We start from the raw sequence: 22,649 nt of genomic DNA on the forward strand, positions 1-22,649 counted from the left end.
TTTCAGTAGACAGAGATTATTTGCAGTGGGGACAGGGCGGGGAAGCTAGGGAGCTTATAGGCAGACAGGACTGGCCCCAGAGTGGGTCTGTGGGGAACAGGGAATGGGGGCAGAGCCAGAGGCAGGAAATGGAGACTTTCCACATCTCATGGGCAATGGGGAGCCACAGAAGGTTCCTGAGCCGGGGGGGGGGGAGTGACTCTTAAAGTCAGAATATCGCTAAGTCCAGTTAAGTTCCATTATGGCCTATAGCTGGTAAAGCAGGTGGCAGGGAGACATGTCTCAAGTAAGAACCCATCATTCTAACTGGTTGCCTTAGAATAAGTCCCTGGGCTTCAGTTCCTGTTGGCCTGGGTGGTGGAGAGAGGGCAGGGGAGGGAGGAGGGAGAGACAGCTGTTCATCTGCCCTGGGGTGGTATCCTTGAGGGGCTGGGAAAGCAGAACTAGGGGTGGGGCCCAGGGACACACAGAGGGCTTTCTGGCGCACACCAGCAAGTGAGGGCATTCTTGGGCGCAGCCTGAGCCGGGAACCAGGGCTCCTGGCTCCCTGCTGGTGGCTGCCCCACAGAGGACCTTACGAGTCCTGCCCTCTTGCTAGATTGGCCAGCCATAGCAGGTGGGGACAGAGGCTTGGACTCTCCGCAGGCACTGGGGCTGAAGTGCTTGGAGGTGTCCTTAGGAGGCCCCTGTGTACCCGGCCAGCCCGGTGCACACCACCCTCTTAGGCACCAGAACCAGCTCAAGACCCTGCTATGGGCTTCCTGCTGCAGCTTCTCCTCCTGGCCGCCATCTTCCCGCCAGGTAAGCTTCGAGGGCCTAGTGCCTGTCTCCGAGGGCCCGGCCTCTGTAAGTCCAGCCCTGGGAAGACTGGACTCTGCCTGGGTCACAGGTTTGGCTGCTGAGGTCAAGGGAGGGCCCAAGGAGGCAGCAGCAGGATGCTGGGCAGGAGGTGAAGGTCCCTCTGGTGGCCACCCTGCCAGGCCTTTGAGCAGCCCCAGGGCAATGACCATCCCCGCGGCACTGAGAGGGCTGCCCTAGGGGTCCGTTGCTGGGGGGCAGGACAGGGTTTGGGGACCCATCTGGGTCATCATCCCTGGGACAGATCCCAGGGTTCTGTGGTGTCCCCAGGCCTGTATCACTCTCCTCTCTGTCCCACTCTGTGCCTCCCCCAGGGTGGGCCTCCTGGGGCGTCTCCAGCCCCCAGGAAGTGCCAGGCGTGAAGGGGTCTTGCCTGCTCATCCCCTGCGTCTTCAGCTTCCCTGCCGACGTGCAGGTGCCCGACGGCATCACAGCCATCTGGTACTACGACTACTGGGGCAATCGGCAGGTGGTGGTCCACACGGGCGACCCCAAGCTGGTGGAGGCGCGCTTCCGCGACCGCGCCCAGCTGTTGGGGCGCCCCGAGCACAAGGTGTGCAACCTGCTGCTGAGGGACCTGCAGCCCGAGGACTCCGGCTCCTACAACTTCCGCTTCGAGATCAGTGAGACCAACCGCTGGTTAGATAAGAAAGGCACCTCGGTCACAGTGACGGGTGAGGAGTGAGTGGGGTGGCCTGGCTGCTGCCTGGAAGGGACTCCCAAGTGCTCCTGGCTCCACCGGCTCACAGCCCCGCCCCTGCCCTGAACCCCAGCCGGTGTCAGCCTCAGGTCCAGCCTCGGCCGAGCCCCCGGCCTGCTTCCCCTGTGTTCACCCAGGTGGGGCTGGGGTGGGAAGCTGCCCCTCCTCCCCCTCAGCTGGGGCTTCCAGGGCAGGAGGTCTCAGGTGTGGCAAAGGGGAGTCCTAAGTTCTCCTGCCTTTGTCCTCAGAGAAGCCCAGGGCCCCCACCATTACCTCCCCGGCAATGCTGCTCGAGGGCTCACAGGTGGACTTCAACTGCTCCACGCCCTACGCCTGCCAGCCAGAGCAGATCAGCCTGCAGTGGCAAGGCCAGGACGCCACTCGCTCTGTCATCTCCAGTCTCCAGAACCTCGAGCCCACCGGCATCACCCACATGGAGACCCTCCACATGGCCCTGTCTTGGCAGGACCACGGCCGGACGCTGCGCTGCCAGCTCTCGGTGGCCGACCACAGGACCCAGAGCGAGATTCACCTCCAAGTGCAGTGTGAGTTACAGGGGGCCACACCCTCATGACTGAGCACACATGTGGCTCCCTGATGGAAAGCAGTCCCTTTCTACCATAGGAACCGAGCCCGCGCCCCTGGTGGCAAAGCCGGGCTGCACTTGGGTCCCCAGGGCAGGGCAGGTGGAGAGAGAGAGTGCTGAGCCCTAAGAGCCGTGTGTGATGGTTCCCTCCTACCTCCTGCTGGCTTCCAAGGGGCTTGTCCCTGCGGCCAGGCTGGACAGAGAAAGGGAGACACAAAGGGTCAGGGAACAGGAGCTCCCACACACAGAGCTTTGGGGTTGGCAACAGTGCCCTGTGAGTCAGCCCAGCTCTGGAGGATACTGGAGAGGTGGGGTTCACTGCTTTCCTGCCGTGAGCCTGCTCACGGTCACGGGGACCGGGGCATCACCCAGGCACGGTTGAGGGTCAGTGTGAAGAAAGCCCAGGTTCCCATTGGTTATGCATCTTCCCATCTTAGGAAAACAGGTCAGCCTGTTCTAGAACAACAACACTTCACAGGCATCGGGCTGCTGGCTCCACCACCCTTGAGACCAGCAAACTTTGGTTAAGTTACTTGCCTCCCAGGCCCCTTTTTCTTGTCTATATGGTGGAGATAACAATAAATAGTTCTTATCTCATAGATTGTGATGAAAATGAAAGGAGATAGGCCAGGTGTGGTGACTCACACCTGTGATCCTAACATTCTGGGAAGCCAAGGTAGGAGGAGACTGCTCGAGGTCAGGAGTTCAAGACCAGCCCGAACAAGAGCAAGACCCTAAAAATAGAAATATTAGCTGGGCATTGTGGCGCACACCTATAGTCCCAGCTACTCGGGAGGCTGAGCCAGAAGGATGGCTTGAGCCCAGGAGTTTGAGGTTGCTGTGAGCTAGGCTGATGCCTCGACACTCTAGCCTGGACAACAGAGTGAGACTCTGTCTCAAAAAAAAAAAAAAAGAAAGAAAGAAAATGAAAGGAGATGACCTGGGTAAGGTAGTTATTAATAGAAGAGTGCCTGGCATATAGTAAACACTCGGAAATGTCAGGTTTTATTAATACTAACCTATTTGCACAGAGAGAGGCTTTGGAACAAGAGTTAAAGAAATGCAGTTTCCGCTGGGCGTGGTGGCTCACGCCTGTAATCCTAGCACTCTGGGAGGCTGAGGTGAGTGGATTGCTCGAGGTTAGGAGTTCGAAACCAGCCTCAGCAAGAGCGAGACCCTGTCTCTACTAAAAATAGAGAGAAATTAATTGGCCAACTAATATATATAGAAAAAATTAGCCGGGCATGGTGGTGCATGCCTGTAGTCCCAGCTACTTGGGAGGCTGAAGGAGAAGGATTGCTTGAGCCCAGGAGTTTGAGGTTGCTGTGAGTTAGGCTGACACCACGGCACTCACTCTAGCCTGGGCAACAAAGCAGCACTCTGTCTCAAACAAAAAAAAAAAGAAAAAAGAAATGCAGTTTTTTTTGTATTTTTGGCCCCTTCCTTATAAACTGGGTGACTGTTCTCAGAGCTAATGTGACGCTGCCTGTGGCCCCTGCCTATTAGGTGGCTGGCTCTTTATCAGTAGTTACCACAGGCCACTAAAGCCAGCAGTGAGGTGCCCGTGCCCCTGTACGTGGAACTCACCCCCAAATAGAACAGGGGCAAAGGACAGCATCAGGAAATGAAAAGTGCAGACTGGACTCGAAGCCCAGCATCACATGATCGGCTGTCCGTGGAGAAGGAGGGGTCAGGAATGTGTTAGGGCTGGCGGTGGGATACGGGATGGACGGACAGAGCTTGTCCTGGACAGGGGGACGAATGGGACTGATGTTTTATCTGAGCATGCTTCCTCAGGGCAGAGCTCTGAAAGGGAGGAGAGGAGCATGTGCCACCCCTGCCCTCCCCACGCGCCTTACCCAACACCCCCGTCGTGCTTGCAGATGCCCCCAGGGGCGTGGAGATCTTCCTCAGCCCCTCGGGGCAGAACATCCTTCCAGGTGACCTGGTCACACTTGCCTGCCAGGTGAACAGCAGCTACCCCAGAGTCAGTTCCATCAAGTGGCTCAAGGATGGGGAGCAACTCGAAGCCGAGGGTCTGGTGCTGCAGTTGCCCCGGGCAGCCTGGAGCGATGCTGGCGTCTACACCTGCCAAGCTGGGAATGGCGTGGGTTCTTCCACCTCCCCTCCCCTCAGCCTCCACGTCCTCAGTGAGTCCTGGGGAGGCTGGGTCGCCGTCACAGGGCAGGGAGGGGTCCAGGGTGCTGGCTGAGGGAGCCAGGCCAGGACAGAGCCAGAGGCTGGCATAGCTTGGTGCCTCCTGAGACGCAGGGGTGTGAGACAGATGGCAGTACCTCCCTGCAGGGGGCGATGTCAGGAGGGCCCTGGGGAACAGGACAGAGAGATGTGGGGAGACTCTGCTGCAGAGGCAGGGGGGTGCAGTGTGCAGAGATTGAGGCTGTCTGCGCCCAGGGGACTCTGGGGGGCTGGGCTGGGAGTTAGCTGGGATCCCCTCAGTGTGCCCCATGCTACCCTCACAGTGGCTGAGATCCAGGTGAGCCCAGCAGGCCCCATCCTGGAGAACCAGACGGTGACACTGGTCTGCAGCACACCCAAGGAGGCGCCCAGCAATCTCCGCTACAGCTGGTACAAGAACCAGGTCCTGCTGGAGGATGTCCACTCCCCCACCCTCCAGCTGCACTCCACCACCAGGGCCGACACCGGCTTCTACTTCTGCGAGGTGGGGAACGCCCAGGGCAGCGAGCGCTCAGGCCCTGTCAGCGTGGTGGTCAGCCGTAAGTGGCCAGGCTGGGTGGCCCTGGACATCAGCCAGAGCAGGGCCAGGCGCTGGAGCCCCTGCAGGAGGTTGGGGCATGGGAGCTTCAAGGCCACTTGACCTGGAACAAGAGTGAGACCCCGTCTTTACTAAAATAGAAAAAATTAGCCAGGTGTGGTGGCATGTGCCTATAGTCCCAGCTACTCGGAAGGCTGAGGCAGAAGGATCGCTTGAGCCCAGGAGTTTGAGGTTGCTGTGAGCTAAGCTGACACCATGGTGCTCTAGCCTGGGTGACAGAGCAAGACTCTGTCCCCAAAAGCAAAAAACAAAAAAAACAAAAAATCCCACACATGTATTCACTCTCTATATATACATACACATATGTTATCTATCTGCTTGCCTACATTTTTACATACCTGTAGTTGCAAACATACTGCCCCTCTACCCCTAAATTCCTCAGTATGTTGTAAGATCATTCTTACATAACCACAATGCAATGATCACAGCAAGGAAATTTCACATTGATAGCAGACTATTATCTAATCCACAGCCTATATGCAATTTTACCAATGGACCCAATAATGTCTTTTATAGCCATTTTTTTTTCCTGGTCCAAGATCCAATCCGGGCTCATGCATTGCATTCAGTCATCATGTCCCTTCGTTCTCCTTTAATCTGGGGACAAGTCGTCAGTCTTTCCTTACCTTTCTTGACATTGAAACTTGAGGAGTACAAGCAGCTGTTCTGTGGAGGTCCCTCAATATGCATCTGTCCCACTCGAATAGACTGAGGCCACGCGCTTCAGGCAGGAAGGCCAGGACGTGCTGCCGAGTCCACCTCCATGCATCCTGATGCCAACGTCAGCTTGTCCCACTGCTGATGATCACTCTGTCCCTCGGTCAAGGTGCTGTCCCAGCCAGGTCTCTCCAAGAGTGGAGCCCTTGATCCCGCCTGCAGGGTGCCCACAAAGCTTGACTGAGACAACACAGTGATTTGCCCAGCGCAGCCAGGGACAGAAGTATATTTACCTGGTGCTTGGGAGCTTCTGGGATCTCCTGCTCTCCCAGGGCACTGTGGGTCAAAGGGGTGCAGGGGCCGTAAAGGGGTGTGGGGGCTATAATGGGGTGTCCAAGGAGTGGCCCTGCCTGCAGGCGACAGGCCCCCCTCTCACCTCCACACAGACCCTCCCCTTGCTCCGGACCTGACTGCCTTCCTGGAGACACAGATGGGGCTTGTGGGCATCCTTCACTGCTCCGTGGTCAGCGAGCCCCGGGCCACGCTGGTGCTGTCCCATGGGGGCCTTATCCTGGCCTCCACCCCCGGGGAGAGTGACTACAGCTCACGCTTCAGGGTCTTCTCTGCTCCCAACTCCCTGCGCCTGGAGATCCGAGACCTGGAGCCAGCTGACAGTGGGGAGTACAAGTGCTTGGCCACCAACTCCCTTGGAAATGCGACCTCCACCCTGGACTTCCATGCCAATGGTAAGATGGGCATGGGTGGCTGGGGCAGTGGAGGGAGCTAGAGGAGGGGGCCTGCTCTGGCCTCTTGCTTTCCAGAAGTCCAGTGGACTCAACTGAGGGGCTGAACTAGCTGGCTAGGTCACATCAAAAACCTGGGCTATACAGTCATCCCCACCTCAGGGGTTCCTGGGAGTCAAGGCAAAAAGGGAAACATGAAGCAGGTTGCATCATTCCTCTTGCACATACTCTGACTCTAAACTTGGAGGGTGTTTCATAGGCATTTGTTTATTTGTTGTGTAAGAACCCGTCGGGGCAGGCTCTGTGCTGGGAGTCAGAGGCAGGAGGTAGAATAGAGCAGTGGGGGCGTCCGGCTCGCGGTGCATGCAGTGCCTTCCCTCCTCCTGAGGCCAGCGTAGACACAGATAATTGATCAAGCCAGATTTTTGACATAAGCCTGGGTTCTGGCTCAGAACCCCTTGCAGGTGGGGTGAAGCCAGCTGCTACCAACAGATCCGAACTGGTGTCCACGGCCTCCCAATCCACTACAAAGCCCAGACCTGCCCACGATCCTGTGGGCGAGGAGAACCCTGGGCGGCATGGAGGGTGGGGTGCTCACAGCCTGTCCCTCTCCGCCAGTGGCCCGCGTGCTCCTCAGCCCGGCAGCAGAGGTGGTGGAGGGGCAGGCGGTGACGCTGAGCTGCAGGAGCGGCCTGAGCCCCGGGCCCGACACCCGCGTCTCCTGGTACCTGAACGGAGCGCTGCTGCTCGAGGGGCCCCACAGCAGCCTCCTGCTCCCTGCGGCCTCCAGCAGCGACGCCGGCTCATACCACTGCCGCGCCTGGGACGGCCACAGCGCCAGCGGGCCCTCGTCGCCGGCCGTCCTCACCGTGCTCTGTGAGCAGCCTCGCCGCCGACTCCTGCCTGCCCTGGGGAGGGTCAGCCCGCGGGGGCCCCACCAGCCACCTCCACCTCCTCCCTGTCCTGCCCTGGGTCTACATCAGGGGGTGGTCACAGGCCTGGCCAGCACGGGCCTCTCCACGCAGGGCTGAAGCTGGGAGCGAGGCTGGCGCCTTCTCTACCTTCCCGTGTCCTACACACCAGTCCCAGCCCTCTGGCATGCTTTGCCCCCACCTCATCCCACTGTGGGTGCCCCGGCCAGAGTGCGTCTTCCTGGTGGGCCCAGGGACCCGCACTCCTGCATCCGTGCACACGCCCCACAGCCTGCGCCCTCATGGGCTCCCACAGACACCAGGGCAGAGCCCTCCGGCACGGGGACAGACCAGTCCCTCTGCGTCCCGTGAAGGGGGGATGTTCCATGTTAGCCCGAGGGCTGAGTAATTCCAGAAGGCCTCCCCTGACACCTGAGTGCGGGGGCTACATCCCGGGACCGTCAGAGGGGCAGCCGCCTCTCCAGGGTTTTCTGGTGTCTGAGTGAAGCCATGTGTGGGCCTTAGCGAGGGGTCTCGCAGTCATCTGTCTCTGGAAGCCTCTGGAAAGAGGCCGTTTGAGGCAGTAGCTGGTATCCCAGGAGCTGGCTTGGAGATGGGAGATGAGGGGCGGGAGGGATCCGGGGAGGCTCGATGGTGAGGAGCGGGGTGCAGGGTGGGAGCAGGGAGCACGACCTCGGGGACTATTTCCATGGCTGCTGGCCCCATCCAGCGCCTTCATCCCAGCTAGGAAACGGAGCCCCTTCTGGGAAGACTGGTCGGCACCAGCACACAGCTTAGCTTGAGGCACGTGGGCTGAATTCCACCCACCTTGGCCTTGCTGTCCTTGCACAGTGCACAGCTCGGGGACATGGCTTTGTCCAGCGTGTTCTGGAAGTCCGCACAGCCCTGGCAGTGGCCCTGGGACGAGTGCCCATGTTCTCACTCCCTACAGACGCCCCTCGCCAGCCCACGTTCTCCACCCGGCTGGACCCTGACGCTGCTGGGGCCGGGGCTGGACGGCGAGGCCTCCTTTTGTGCCGTGTGGACAGCGACCCCCCAGCCTTGCTGCGGCTGCTCCACAACGACCGTGTTGTGGCCACTTCCCTGCCATCGGGGGGTGGCTGCAGCACCTGCGGGGGCTGTTCCCCACGCATGAAGATCACCAAAGCCCCCAACTTGCTGCGCGTGGAGATCGCAGACCCGGTGCTGGAGGATGAGGGCGTGTACCTCTGTGAGGCCAGCAACACCCTGGGCAACGCCTCCGCCTTGGCCACCTTCAACGCCCAGGGTGAGTCGGGACAGTGGATGGGTGGCTTGGGGGCAGGGGCTGGAGCTCTGGGCTATTCCTCTGCTCCAAGGAGGGTCCATTTGGGCAAAACCACATCTGTCCAGCAGTGGAAAGAGGCACAGCTGCCCTCTGTGCAGGACGGGGGACTCTGGGAGCCTCACTGCCCCTCCACTGTGCGAAGCCAAAGCTGCTCTTTCTCGTGCTCAGTTTTTGGGCAGGGCCCAGGCCTGGGGTTGCAGGGCTGATCTCAGAGGACAGCTCCCCAGCTGGGCCAGTTGGGCTGTCTCGTCCTCCCCCTTACTGCATGCCCCCTTGCCCGGCACCCCCACGTTCCCCAGGGCCTGCCTGCCCCAGGCTTCCCTGTGAGTGAGTTTGCTCCCCCACCTGCTGTGGGCACCCCAGGGGCCTCCGCCCAATCCTTCCAGGCAGGGAGGCTGGCCCAATGGTGCCTGGGACGGGGGTGAGCCTGTGCTACCTGCTCTCCAGCCACGGTCCTGGTGGCCACGCCGTCGGACACGGTGCTGGAGGGCGCAGAGGCCAACCTGACCTGCAATGTGAGCCGGGAAGCCGCCGGCAGCCCCGCCAACTTCTCCTGGTTCCGGAATGGGGCGCTGTGGGCCCAGGGCCCCCTGGAGACCATGACACTGCTGCCTGTGGCCAGGACCGACGCTGCCCTCTACGCCTGCCGAATCTTCACCGAGGCTGGAGCCCAGCCGTCTGCTCCCGTGGTCCTGAGTGTCCTCTGTGTGTGTCCGGCAAGGGCAGCCTGGGGACTTGGAGGATGGAGGGATGGCCTGGGGGAAACAAGAGCGTGGCCTGGGCGTGGGACAGGGTGGGCAGGGGGAGAGGGACACAGTGTTAGAGCTGGAATGTGGTGGGCAGGGGTGGCCTGAGCTGCCCCTATTCTTGCAGATCCCCCTGACCCTCCAAAGCTGTCGGCCCTGCTGGATGTGGACCAGGGCCACATGGTCGTGTTTGTCTGCACTGTGGACAGTCGCCCCCTTGCTCAGCTGGCCCTATTCCATGGGGAGCGTCTCCTGGCCACCAGCCTGGGACCCCAGGTCCCCTCTCGTGGCCGGCTCCAGGCCAAGGCCATGGCTAACTCCCTGCAGCTAGAGGTCCGGGAACTGAGCCTTGAGGACTCTGGCAGCTACCGCTGCGAGGCCACGAATGTTCTCGGATCGGCCAACACCTCACTCTTCTTCAAAGTTCGAGGTGAGTGTCAGTCTTCTGATGATGTGGTAGACCCTGGTGCCTTGGGGACCACTTTGGTCAGAGTTTGGGCTGGATGCTATGGATTCTGTGCAGAAATGTGAGTCTTTTTCAGCCCTGGTTGGGACAGCCAGCGGAAGGCCTCCCTTTGCCTCTTGCTCATTTTCACTTGTAATAATGACAGCAGCCACTAGGAGGCAGTGGCAATTGTACAAGTTGGTTTGCTTGGTTGGAGCACTTTCTGATATTTATTTTGTAATAATATAATTTTGTTTTATATTTATATTAATATAATTTACACCTACACATACAAATATACGTATATATCTATAGTCTTCTATATATTCATATTCTTCATTCATAAATATATGCACATATCCATCTACATGTAATATGCATAAATATTCTCTATAAAAATTCTCTCTAAACAAATAAACCAGGAGAAAGGAAAGATAATATCCATAATACAAAAGCCAAAGAAAACTGCATGCTGTTTCTCCCACAATGACAAACAGCATCAAGTTTTAGACATTTACTTTGGGCCTTGGTTCTATGTATCTTTTCTTATTTATCACAGGCAGAGAAATTAAGGGTCAGAGCTGGGCACTGTGTATCACACCTGTAATCCTAGCACTCTGGGAGGCCGAGGCGGGATGATCCCTTGAGCTCAGGAGTTCGAGATCAGCCAGAGCAAGAATGAGACCCCATCTCTACTAAAAATAGAAAAAATATTAGCTGGGCATGGTGGCTCATGCCTGTAGTCACAGCTCCTTGGGAGGCTGAGGCAGGAGGATTGGTTGAGCCCAGGAGTTTGAGGTTGCTGTGAGCTAGGCTGACGCCATGGCACTCTGGCCTGGGCAACAGAATGAGACTCTGTCTCAAAAAAACAGAAAAAAGGAGAAAAAAAGAGAGAGAATTGAGGATCAGAGTTTTAGGAGCTTGCTCATGGTCACATGACCCTACTAGCTCTGGACTATCTCAGTTCTAGTCCCAGACACGGCCTGTGCCATCACTGACCCCTCCAGCCATTCTTCCCCCTTCCTCCCCCTACCCAAGGCTCCTCCTGCTTTAGATCCTGCCAAGGAGCTGCCCGTTGCCTGGTCCCCAGTCCCTGGGCTCTCCTGGCCTGGAGCCTGGGTGCAGAACTGGGCCGGAGAGACCTGGAGAACACTCAAGGCCAACAGCTGCTGACCTCCCCTTCCAAGCCCTCAGCCACCCATGCTGAGTCCAGCTCCTGGTCGGGACAGTGGCCCTGGGCATGACCTAAGTCCCTCCCTTTTCAGTGCTTTTGTCAAAAAATAACACATGCAGCAGGTGCTGTGCCTGACACTGGGGTTATAGGTCACACGGTACCCAGGAGGCTCACATTCTGCTAGGCGAGAAAGGACTGACAGCAACGCCATCCCACCAGGTGGAGGGTGGGGAACACAAGGATGGAGCCTGTGAGGGCAAGTGGGGAGCAGGAGGGGCAGAGGCAGTTGCTGATGTGGCCCCGGCCTGGAGGGGACGCCCAAGGTCGGGTCGTGCAGTCCCGTGTGGACACACACAGTCCCAGCTGTGGGAGGTATGGCCGGGAGCCCTCACCTGCTCTTGGTTTCCCCCTGCAGGAGCCTGGGTCCAAGTGTCCCCATCACCTGAGCTCCGAGAGGGCCAGGCCGTGGTCCTGAGCTGCCAGGTACCCACAGGAGTCCCCGAGGGCACCTCATACCGCTGGTATCGGGATGGCCAGCCCCTCCAGGAGTCGACCTCAGCCACGCTCCGCTTTGCAGCCGTAACTTTGGCACAAGCTGGGGCCTACCACTGCCAAGCCCAGGCCCCAGGCTTGGCCAGCACGAGCCTGGCCGCCCCCGTCAGCCTCCACGTGTCCTGTAAGGGCTTTTATCCCGCCCACATGGGGGGAGGGAATGCAGGCCCCTGGTCCTGGGCTCCGCCCCTGTGACAGAGCCTTGGATGAGGGACCCTTGGCTGGGCCCTGACCACTCCCCACCCCATGTAGATGCCCCACGCCAGGCCACGCTTACCGCCCTGATGGATACAGGCCCTGGGCGCCTGGGCCTCCTCCTGTGCCGTGTGGACAGCGACCCTCCGGCCCAGCTGTGGCTGAGCCACGGGGACCGCCTCGTGGCCTCCACCCTACAAGGCGTGGGGGAACTTGCAGGCAGCTCTCCCCGGCTGCAGGCGGCTGTGGCCCCCAACACACTGCGCCTGGAGATCCACAAGGCGGTGCTGGAGGACGAGGGCGTCTACACCTGCGAGGCCACCAACACCCTGGGCAACGCCTCTGCCTCGGCCGACTTCAATGCCCAGGGTGAGAGAGAGAGTGTGTGTGTGTGTATGTGTGTGTGTCTCCTTTAAGAGAGGAGTGGAGGTGGGAGAGGGTTCTAGAAGCTTGGGAGCATGAGGATAGTGTCCATTCCCACTCTTCTAAGGGCAGCGGTCTCCAGACGTGGGTTTCATGGAAGGGCCTTTTGTAAACACAGAATTTCACATGCATGCCCAGTGGATAAAACTAAACAGAAAAGGGCTCTCAAGGAGAAGCCATGACAGGGCAGGGCAGGGCAGGCCTGTGTTCTCCCCACTTGCCACCACCAGGGTCAGGAAGGGGCTCGGGGTGCGCTAGGGCTCTGCAGAACTCCACCTGCGACCACTCAAGAGATAATGAGCCGCTTCCCAAGCTTGACCCCGAACCCTGTCCCCGGGTGGGCTACCCGAGGCTCACAGCGGGTAAGGTGCTCCCCAGCGGTAGGGACAAGACTCCGCGTGGAGACAGGCGGCTATACGCAGCCTCAGGCCCTCACTGGTGTCCTCCCTCTCCCCAGCGGTGAGTGTGCAGGTGTGGCCCGGGGCCACCGTGCAGGAAGGGCAGCTAGTGAATCTGACCTGCCTTGTATGGACCACCCGCCCGGCCCAGCTCACCTACATGTGGGACCAGGATGGGCAGCAGCGCCCGGGTGCCCGCTCTATCCTCCTGCCCAACGTCACAGTCTCAGACGCTGCCTCCTACCGCTGCGGTGTGGGGCTCCCTGGCCAGGCACCCCGCCTCTCCAGATCTGTCACCCTGGACGTGCTCTGTGAGTTCCGCTGGATGCAGAGTGGGACAATGACAGGAGCCCACAGGGATCAGGACATGGCCAGAGCCCCATAGGTGTCCAGCCAGGGCATTCGGTCCCAAGCCGGCCAGCAGACCATGGGATAAGGGGGGACCCTGGGGATAAGCCCTCTCCCGGCAGAGCCCCAGATTGAGCAAGTGGGGGCCCTTGGGGTGGGAGTGAGGGCCCTCCTGGGTTCGAATGCCAGCTGCAGCTGGCCTCCTCTAGGCTTCTGGACTCCTGTATGCCTCTCATGCCCCTGCAGACGCGCCCCGCACCCTGCGCCTGACCTACCTGCTGGAGAGCCGTGGCGGGCGGCTGGCCCTGGTACTGTGCACTGTGGACAGCCGTCCGCCTGCCCAGCTGGCCCTCAGCCATGCTGGCCGCCTCCTGGCCTCCTCGACTACAGCATCTGTCCCCAACACCCTGCGCCTGGAGCTGCGGGAGCCACAGCCCAGGGACGAGGGTCTCTACAGCTGCTCCGCCCACAGCCCTTTGGGCCAGGCCAACACGTCCCTGGAGCTGAGGCTAGAGGGTGAGGCCAGGCCCAGGCCAAGCGCACAGGGGTGGGAACCAGCGTGGTGTCCGGCAGGTCCCAACCGACCCTTGCCTCCTTGGCACAGGTGTGCGAGTGACCCTGACTCCATCGGCTACCGTGCCTGAGGGGGACCCCATAACAGTGACCTGCGAGGACCACGCTGCCCACCCGCCCACCCTCTATGCCTGGTACCACAATGGCCGTTGGCTGCAGGAGGGACCCACCACCTCGCTCTCGTTCCCGGCGGCCACACGGGCTCACGCAGGCGCCTACTCCTGCCAGGCGCAGGACGCACAGGGCACCCGCAGCTCCCGGCCTGCTGCCCTGCAAGTCCTCTGTGAGCTGCCCGGGGTGAGGGGGGTGGAGGGTGCTTCTGGGCCCTGGTGGGGGCAGGCCCAGGCCTACAGTGGGCCCAGGAACGGGCATGTGGGGAAAGAAGGCCATAGGCACTGGGGAAAGGGACCCGTGACCCTACACAGCTTGCCTGGAGGACTCTGCCCACAGGACTCCTGAGCACGTGTCACTTCTAGGAAGTGACCATTTGTCCAGAGGCTGCAGGCTTGCCAACATCAGGGCACCCAGGTGGGCAGTACAGGGCACCCAGGCAAGGGCCCCATCTGTCCCTGCCTTGCCCCCAGATTCCCCTCGGGATGCTGTCCTGTCCTCCTTCCGGGACTCGAGGGCCAGGCCCCCTAGGGTCATGGTACAGTGCACCGTGGACAGCGAGCCACCTGCTGAGCTGACCCTGTCTCGAAATGGCAAGGTGCTGGCTGCTAACTACGGGGTCCACAGCTCTGCGTCAGAGACAGGCTATATCCAGGTGGCCCGAAACGCCTTGCGGCTGCAGGTGCAAGATATGCCCACGGGTGATGATGACGCCTATGTTTGCACAGCCCGAAACTTACTGGGCTCAGTCAGCACCAGCGGGCAGCTGCAGGTGGAAGGTGAGCAGGAGAGTGGGGAGGATGAGGGGGCTCAGGTTTGGGGTTCAGCTGGAGCCCATATGAGGGGCTGGGGCTCCCACTAGAGGGATAGCCCTGCCTTGCAAAGCCTAATCCAATGGAGGAGGCAAGCTCCTGCCAAAGTGGGTGGCCCAGACTGAGGGGCTGATGCAGACTTGCCCTTGGAGATCTTCCTAGCAGGCAGGGGAGGTGTTGCAATGCCCAGGGACAGCTTGGGTGGAGGGGAGATATAGCCCTGTCCCCACAGAGCCCAATCTGGGGGCAGGGCACAGACCTGACCTGGGGAAGCCTGGGGTGGGGAGAGAGGCACAGCCCTGACCGCAGGGAGCCCAGTCTGCAGGCAAGACAGCCACATCCATCAGGAAGCCATGTGGACAAGGAAAGTGCTGCCCTGTCCTTGAGCCCCCAGTGCAAGGATGAGACAGTCCTATTCTTAGGATCAGTCTGAGGGGGACACACTGCTCCACCTTGGAAGGCCCAGATCCTAAGTCAGATCCAAGCCTTCCCACACGTGCAGAGCCCTCTCAGAGGTCCCGCCCAGCGGCTCCGGCCCCCCAGGCCTGCAGATCCCCAGCCCCCTCCCCGTACTCTCCCCACAGGCGTGCGTGTGGTGGCCGAGCCAGGCCTGGACGTGCCTGAGGGCACCGCACTGAACCTCAGCTGCCGGCTCCTTGGTGGCCCCGGGCCCCTGGGCAACTCCACCTTTGCGTGGTTCCGGAATGGCCGGCGACTGCACGCGGAGCCTGTGCCCACACTCGCCTTCACCCACGTGGCCCGGGCCCAAGCCGGGGTGTACCACTGCCGCGCTGAGCTCCCCACTGGGGCTGCCGCCTCTGCTCCAGTCATGCTCCGTGTGCTCTGTGAGTGTGAAGCCTCTGCCTCAGTCTCCCCACATCTCACATGCTCACCTCAGGTCTTCCTCCTCTCTGTCTGCAAAGAGCGAGGGCTTCACAGGTAGGGAGCCCTGGGTTCGAAGCCTGACACTCCCACTGACTGGTTGTGTATGTTGTACATCTGTGCCTTGGTTTCTTCTGTAAAATGCCAACAGCATCAGTCCCCTCATCTTTCGAGGAGTGTAGGTAATGCAGCACACTGAGGCTGGCATACCTGTAATCTCAGCACTTTGGGAGTCTGAGGCAAGATCACCTGAGGCCAGGAGTTCAAGACCAGCCTCTACAAAAAACATTGAAATTAGCTGGATGTGGTTGTGCGCACCTGTAGTCTCAACTACTTGAGTGGCTGAGGCAGGATTGCTTGAGCCCAGGCATTCGACATTGCAGTGAGCTATAATCTTGCCAGTGCATTCCATCCTGGGCAACATAGTAAGAGGCTGTCTCTAAAAAAAAAAAAAATGAGCTGAGTGGTGCCTAGCACAGTAGCACAGTCTTGGTCTCCCACCCTAATCTTCACCAGGGCCCACTCTGTATCAGTCAGTTATTACTACATGACAAGCCACCCTAAAACTTAGTGCCTCAAACAACAGCCATGTTATTTGCTCACAATTCTGTGGGTCAGTAATATGGGCTGGGCTCAGCTGGGCAGTTCTTCTGCTGGTCTCACCTCATGAGGTTGCAAATGACAGTGGCTCAACTGAGGCTAGAAGGTCTCAGAGGGCCTCACCCTCAGGGCTGGTGACTGGGCCACGCATGCCCAGCAGGTTGGCATGGGCTTCCCATGTGGTTGTATCCCAAGAGCAGAGGAGAAACTGCAGTGTTTCTTGAGGTCTCGCTCTGAAGTCGCACGATATCACTTCTTTCTTCAACTGGTCAAAGTGAGTCACAGATTGATTCCAGGAGTGAGGAAATAGGCTCCACCTCTTAATAGGAGGAGCCGCAAAGTCACTGTGCCCAGGTACAGGGTGGGAGGAGTTTGTGGTGGTTTTTCTGTAATCACCACACTCCCTTCCTCCCCATAGACCCTCCCAAGACGCCCACCATGACGATCTTTGTGGAGCCTGAGGGAGGCCTCCAGGGCATCCTGGACTGCCGAGTGGACAGCGAGCCCCTTGCCAGCCTGACCCTCCACCTTGGCAGTCGGCTGGTGGCCTCCAGCCAGCCCCAGGGCGCTCCTGCTGACTCCCACATCCACGTCTCTGCCTCCCCCAATGCGCTGAGGGTGGACATCGAGGAGCTGAGGCCCAGTGACCAGGGGGAATACGTGTGCTCTGCCTCCAATGGCCTGGGCTCCGCCTCTGCCTCCACCTACTTTGGGGCCAGAGGTGAGGGGAGGAGTTGCCATCTCCCAGGCCCCTCTGCACAAAGGCCCAGCTCTGGGGCCCAGAGGCTTCCTTCCCTGAGTCCCTTCTGCTGCAGTGCAGCTTGTCTGTCTAGTCTAATCTGATTGCTGGAGCTTCCTGGCGCAGTGGTGGGGGACTTCAGAGAAAAAGTGAGAGAATAGAAGGTTTCCACCTGGGTGGGTCACCTGGGAGGGTGCACTGGGGCAGGAAGCCAGGGCTGCCCCTGAGCCCACCTCTGCATTCCAGCCCTGCACCGCCTGCACCTGCTGCAGCAGCTGCTCTGGGTCCTAGGGCTGCTGGCGGGTGTCCTGTCCCTGCTGTTGGGCCTGGGTGCCTGCTACGCCTGGAGGTGAGTCCAGAGCTGGGGGTGGGCCAGGCCACCTCATCCTCCCTGCCTCTCCCTGAACATGCTCCCACCTCCCTCCTACCAAGTTCACAGGCTGCATACTTCCCAGCCCACCCCCTCCACATTTGGGAATCCCTTCTAGAATCATCTCTAAATCCACCATGCTGTAGTTTTCTTCTTTCCTTCTCTCTGCCCTATCTGTGCTGAAGAAAGGGTTAGGGAGGAAGGAGAGAAAGAACCCCAGTCTCCCATGCTCTGTACAATGAGAAGTCGGGCCAGCCTGGGTGGGGGAGGAGAATGGGGCAGGTGGCGGGGAGCAGAGAAGCTCTGTGAGTCCACTCTCACCCTTGCAGAAGGAGGCGTTTTCAGAAGCTGAGCACGGGCGAGAATTCGGTGGAGATGGTTTCTCAGAAAGAGACCACACAGGTATCCATTCAACACACGTGGGCACATGCAGACATGACACCCAGCTAACCCACAGTGCCAGGCTGGCAGCTGAGGACCACTCTCATTTATAGGATGGTGTCTGGGCCCAGGGGTGATTGGGGAGAGTACACAGGGGACCAGGGCCCCCTCCGGAGACAAGGAGAGCCCTCTGCTGCTTGGGGTAGAGAGCAGCTGTTTGCTGGGTGGCTGGCTGGGAGCCTGGGGCAGACTTTCTGGATAGCTTCACTTCCACTTCCAGACAGTTTCTGATTCCTCCACTTTTGTTCTGAGGTCTCTTTTGCCCATGCCTGAGCCTGCGCATCACCTGGGCAGGGGTGAAAGGCTGTTTCTCTTCCCCTGTGACAAGCCCCTCTGCAGATGTCCACCTGGTGGGCAGGGCTCCAAGTCCCAGTTCCAGCCACGCACACGCCCACCAATCCCCTTGGGACCCTACCTAAAGCTGGAGGCCTGGAGGACTGCCCTTGCTCCTTGAGTCCTCCCGTGACCAGGGTTTTCTCTGTGGGAAGCTCATTGATCCTGATGCAGCCACATGTGAGACCTGTCCTGTGCTCCGCCCCTGAGCTGACCACGGCACTGCCTGCCCTCAGGAGGACGAGGTTGCCATAGCTATGATGACTCGGCCCGTCAACGTGAGCGAGGCAGCGTTGCGTCCCGCCTGCCTCTGTGAAAACAGCTCCAGGACATCTGGCTTTTTATGATCTGGTTCCAAGCCTCTCGCCCCCAAGGAAAACGGGTGGTGAGAGTGGGCACAGACCCTGGCCTACCCGGGAACGTGCTGACCTCAGGGGACTCTGAAGAGAAGCAAGTGGGCATCCCCTTCTCTTGCTCTTCTCCACACCTCCTCTCTCCTCTCCAAAGGGGGCCTTGCCCCTTCACATCTCCCTCCCCAAAGCTCCCCCTGAACTTTCTGGATGGATTAGAACAGAAAAGGAGCATTCCGTGTCCTCTGGCTCACCAAACACTCTGTATTAGGCAGAGGATAAGTCAAGATTTGCTCTAACAAGAGACCAAATACATGATCCAATTTTATTTTCCTCTCCCATACCAGTCTGGCTATGTAATGGTGGTTTAAGGTACTGGGATCCTTCTATCGTACTTTTCTTTCATCCCTAAAATGTTGCCTTTGATTGTGAGGTTCACCCATGGCCCCGCTGTGCTCACACTCAATCCAGCCAGAAGAGGGAAGAGTGGAAGTATTAATAGACGGCGCACCCACCCCTGCCATGGACACAACCCAGGAGTTGCACATGTCACTTCCATTGGTTAGAGTTTACCCTCAAGGCCACGCCAAGCTGCAGGGGAGGCTGGGAAATTTAGTTTTTATTCTGAGTCCAGAGGATGTTTGGAAATTCTATTTTCAAAGGACTCCCAACTATGGACTCATGCCTGGAACATTTGACATTGATGGGAATGCCACCAGCAGGCCATGTTCTGTCATGGTGCCCATCTGCTGAAGGTCAGGGCATGCCCCTGGCCATTCTGGTTATGGGCTTCCTAGAGGGGGCATCCCTCTCGCACAGTACAACTGAGGAAATCAAGTAGGTCTGGTGGTCCCCTGGGAGAGGCATGCCAGGCATGCCTAATCTGGCCCCTGGAAGAAAAGGTTCCCCCGTTCCCACTATCCCCACCTCCAGGAGCGTGGCAATGCCTTACCAGCTCTTCCAAGTGCAGAGAGCAGACATGGGTGTTGTCAGCATCCTCGTTTCTGCCCCAGATGCTTCCTCTCCATGACCAAGTGAACGCTTGTCCTTTTCCCAGAGGCCCATGTGCCAGGGGCTGCTGAAGACAATAAGAGTTATCGAGAAGGAATAAAGAGCTTTTGGGAAATCATGGAATGAGGGGGCCAGTTCTCGAGCAGAATCATCACTCCCCTTGCAGTGTAGTAGCAGATGGTGGGAGGAGCAGAGAGCCCACCCCTCTAGGATTTGGGCTGAGAAACAGAGAGAGTAGTGGGGAGTTGGCAGAGGAGCCAATAGGCTGGGAAGACACTGGGGGCCAGGTGAGCTTTGTGTAGCCTCGGCTACACCCTCCTTCATCCCTGGCCCCATTCCTTTCCGTGTCCAACTGCCACACTCTTCCTGGGAGCCTCTCAAGCATGTCCTTCCAATAAACTTCCATCCTATGATGAAACTGGTGTGAGTCTCTTTCATGCAACCCAAACTGCTGGGCTAGAACACAGAGGATTCAACTGTTAGTGAGGATTATTCTTAGAGACTATCTGCAGGAGGTGGTGCCATTACATGACATTGATCACAAACCACCTTCTGCTGTGTCCCCTCCTGTTCCTTGAGGCTCTGTCTGGGCGTTGCTCACCTCTGCCACCTGCGATGACCAGCACAGTCTTGGCACACATTAGGTCAGTGTTCAGTAAGTGCTTGTCTTGTTTACACTGTTGGTGAGTGAGAGGGAAAGCAAGGACTAAATCCAGAGGTGGGATGGGGAGAGGGCAAGCCAAATGCAGCCAGATGTCCCGGGGCTGTCTGGGGGAAAGTGGGGAGGGGAGGACCACAGGTAGCCACAGAAAGGGGTAGCTGCTGGGGGATTTGGGAACATCTGCCTTGGGAGTCTCCATCTGCTTCCATGTACCTTCAAGGGGACGTATGTCCATCTGGGATTGGAGAGTTCTCAAGGGGGCTAGTTGTGTCCACTCCCAGTGGTCTTAGCCCCCCTGAAAGACTTTTAAAATAAACTTTTAATTGAAGTATAACACACATACAGAAAAGTGTATGTTGTTATAAGCATGCAGCCGAATGCCTTTTCCAAAAGCCAACACCCTTGTAAACCAGCACCCAGATCAAGAAACATACCATTCCCAGCACCCCAGAGTCCCCCTCACACCCCCAGTCCCAACCCCCCAAGGGTAACCACTATCTTGACTTCTAACATCATAGATTTTATTTACTTGTTTTTGACCTTTATATAAATGGAATTAAACGGTGTGTACAAGTTTTGGAAAACTAACCATATCTATTAAAGCTAAAACACTCCTGCCCTGTGACCCTGAAATTCCAACCCTGGGCATTTCCTCAAGAAGAATGAGGGTGTACGTCCACCGCGAGGAAGTCCACAGCAAGTTTATTCACAACAGCCCCAAACTGAAATCCGCACGCATCAGCAGTAGAATGGCTAAATCCGCTGTGCATGTCCACACAGAGGAGTATCATGTGGCAGTGAGGACGAGTCACAACTGCATAGAGTGATATGGGCGGCACTCTCAAACAGAACGTCCGGTGCACAGATTGTATGATTCCGTTTTTGTGACGTTCAAGAATAGGCAAAGCTAATCAATGGTGATAGAAGTAAAAATAGTGGTTACCTGTGGGAGAAAGGGATTGGAAGGGACCACAAAGGGGCTTTCAAGGGGCCAGGAATATGCTGTTTCCTGGTCTGGTTGAGAGTTCTCTGGGTGTGATCACTTTGTGAATTCAGTGAGCTTCTCACTTTTCTAAATACATATCGTACTTCAGTAAGAACGTTTTTAAAAATTCCCCACCTTTTACATTGGGTATCCGGCTGATTATCTGGTTATCTAAGCACCCCCTTCACTTTTCCAAGGGACAACTCGCTCCCCTCTAAATGCACTGGGCTGTGTGGATGGCGCCTTGACTTTGGGGACCCCCCCATTCACATATGTGACTCTTTCTAGTGTACCCAAGCATCAGCCTGTCATCTCCAGGTGCCACCCTGGACACCTCCATGGGCTGGAGTTGGAGCGCTTCCCCCAGACACGCTGTTCTGGGTCACTCCTCAGGACGAGTCCTGTTTATAGATGGTGGGTGTTGCCCATTCCGAGCACTTCAAAGGTTTAACTCTCACTGGTTTGCTAGTTCCCAGGCCACTTCCTGATGGCCCTTTGGAGAGTGACACCAGTAAGCCATTTGATGAATCATCTTTCCCACAGTGTTATGAGGCATGAATACCAAGCTGCTTGGTGGCATTCTAGGATCCATCTTTTGCAACTATGGTTCAGTGGCCCCATCTCCTCCTCTGCAAATTCAGAATGTAAATAAATAGCTGCTCAGAGATTTAGGCAGAAAATTCCTCTGACAGGCTTGGACACAGCTCATCTGGGTTTGGGAGGTGTCACCTTTGCAAGGATGACTCCAATCCCCACGTGGCTCTTAGGCTACATGTCTCCCTCGTTTTATCAGCTCGGACTGTGCCAGGCCCTGTGCCAGGCAGTGATAAGACACATATTCCCAGACCTTACGGAGCTCAGGGTCTGGGGGGAAGAGAGAAGGAAATGGGTAACCATAACATCCTGTGAAACGTGATACAAGGGATGGTAAGCTGGCTTTGGGTAAGGGACAGTCTCTGAATGAGAAGACATCAAGCAGTCCCAGCTATTCAGGAGGCTGAGGCAGGAGGATCATTTGAGCCCAGGAGTTTGAGGTTGCTGAGAGCTGTGATCATGCCACTGCACTCCAGCCTGGGCAACAGAGACTTTATCTCAAAAACAAACAAACAAAAACAACAACAACAACAAAAAAACCACTGAACCCAAACAACCAATCAAAATCCTCAAAACAAAACCCCAGAGTAGTAATAGTAGTAATATATATATAAGAACAAGGAGGACTGTCCACATGCTATGATACCCAAGGTGTATTAAGTGACAAAACAAATATACATATATCATGGTGCAAAAAAAATATTAATAAGAGAAAAATATGTCTATTGCCTTGGATATGCACAAAAATAACCTAAAAGCCTATGCAAGAAACTCATCATAATGGCTTCTGTTGGGGGAGGAGGGCTGGGAGCATGGAGATGGAAGAGGTGGGAATTGGGAAGACTTTTCCCTACACACTCTATGATGCTTTTTGATGTTTGAATCACGTGAACATGGGTTTCTCCTGCTGCTGGAACTTTTACTAACCAAATTATTACATTCCAAATTCTCAGAAACAGATTTGCTTAAAAGTTAACATCCCTTGATATTCGAATTTACACCTAGTACACAAATTTTTAAACAAGAAACAGATGGTACTGAGGTGGAAAGGAACCCTCATGTTGGGTCTGCGTATCTATGGCTTTGCACAATTCTGCCTTCTGGCCACCGCCAGGGACAAAGAGCTGCCCTCCTCCCGTGCCCGTCCCTGTCCCCGGCGTGGCCTTTGCCCAGCACTGAAGCCCCCAAGCCTGTGTCCTCCACTTGCTCTCCCCAGCCCATGCCGGGGTAGGGGCTGGCAGCCACTGTGGCTCAGAGCTGGGCAACCCTGACTGCTAAGGTAGGTCGCCTTGAACTCCTTTCCCCTGGGGCACTCATCGCAGTGCGGTGA

At 57.6% G+C, this 22,649-nt stretch overlaps 1 protein-coding gene across 1 annotated transcript; it reads left to right on the plus strand.

Annotated features, from left to right (window-relative positions):
- The first annotated feature begins 499 nt into the window (after positions 1 to 499).
- On the plus strand, positions 500 to 19,497 carry SIGLEC1 (sialic acid binding Ig like lectin 1). Its single transcript, XM_020281897.2, is given in 22 exon segments — positions 500 to 801; positions 1,173 to 1,532; positions 1,807 to 2,103; positions 4,028 to 4,294; positions 4,625 to 4,879; positions 6,042 to 6,341; positions 6,957 to 7,214; positions 8,202 to 8,537; positions 9,024 to 9,281; positions 9,450 to 9,752; positions 11,357 to 11,617; positions 11,746 to 12,057; positions 12,569 to 12,820; positions 13,104 to 13,373; positions 13,462 to 13,713; positions 14,015 to 14,320; positions 14,938 to 15,198; positions 16,254 to 16,556; positions 16,821 to 16,923; positions 17,274 to 17,346; positions 17,874 to 17,904; positions 17,907 to 19,497. Coding segments are annotated over 22 exon segments (5,133 nt in total). The 5' UTR covers positions 500 to 752; the 3' UTR covers positions 17,933 to 19,497.
- Positions 19,498 to 22,649: the final 3,152 nt, after the last annotated feature.

This window comes from Microcebus murinus, chromosome 16 (assembly GCF_040939455.1).
Source record: "Microcebus murinus isolate Inina chromosome 16, M.murinus_Inina_mat1.0, whole genome shotgun sequence".
NCBI classification, from domain to species: Eukaryota; Metazoa; Chordata; class Mammalia; order Primates; family Cheirogaleidae; genus Microcebus; species Microcebus murinus.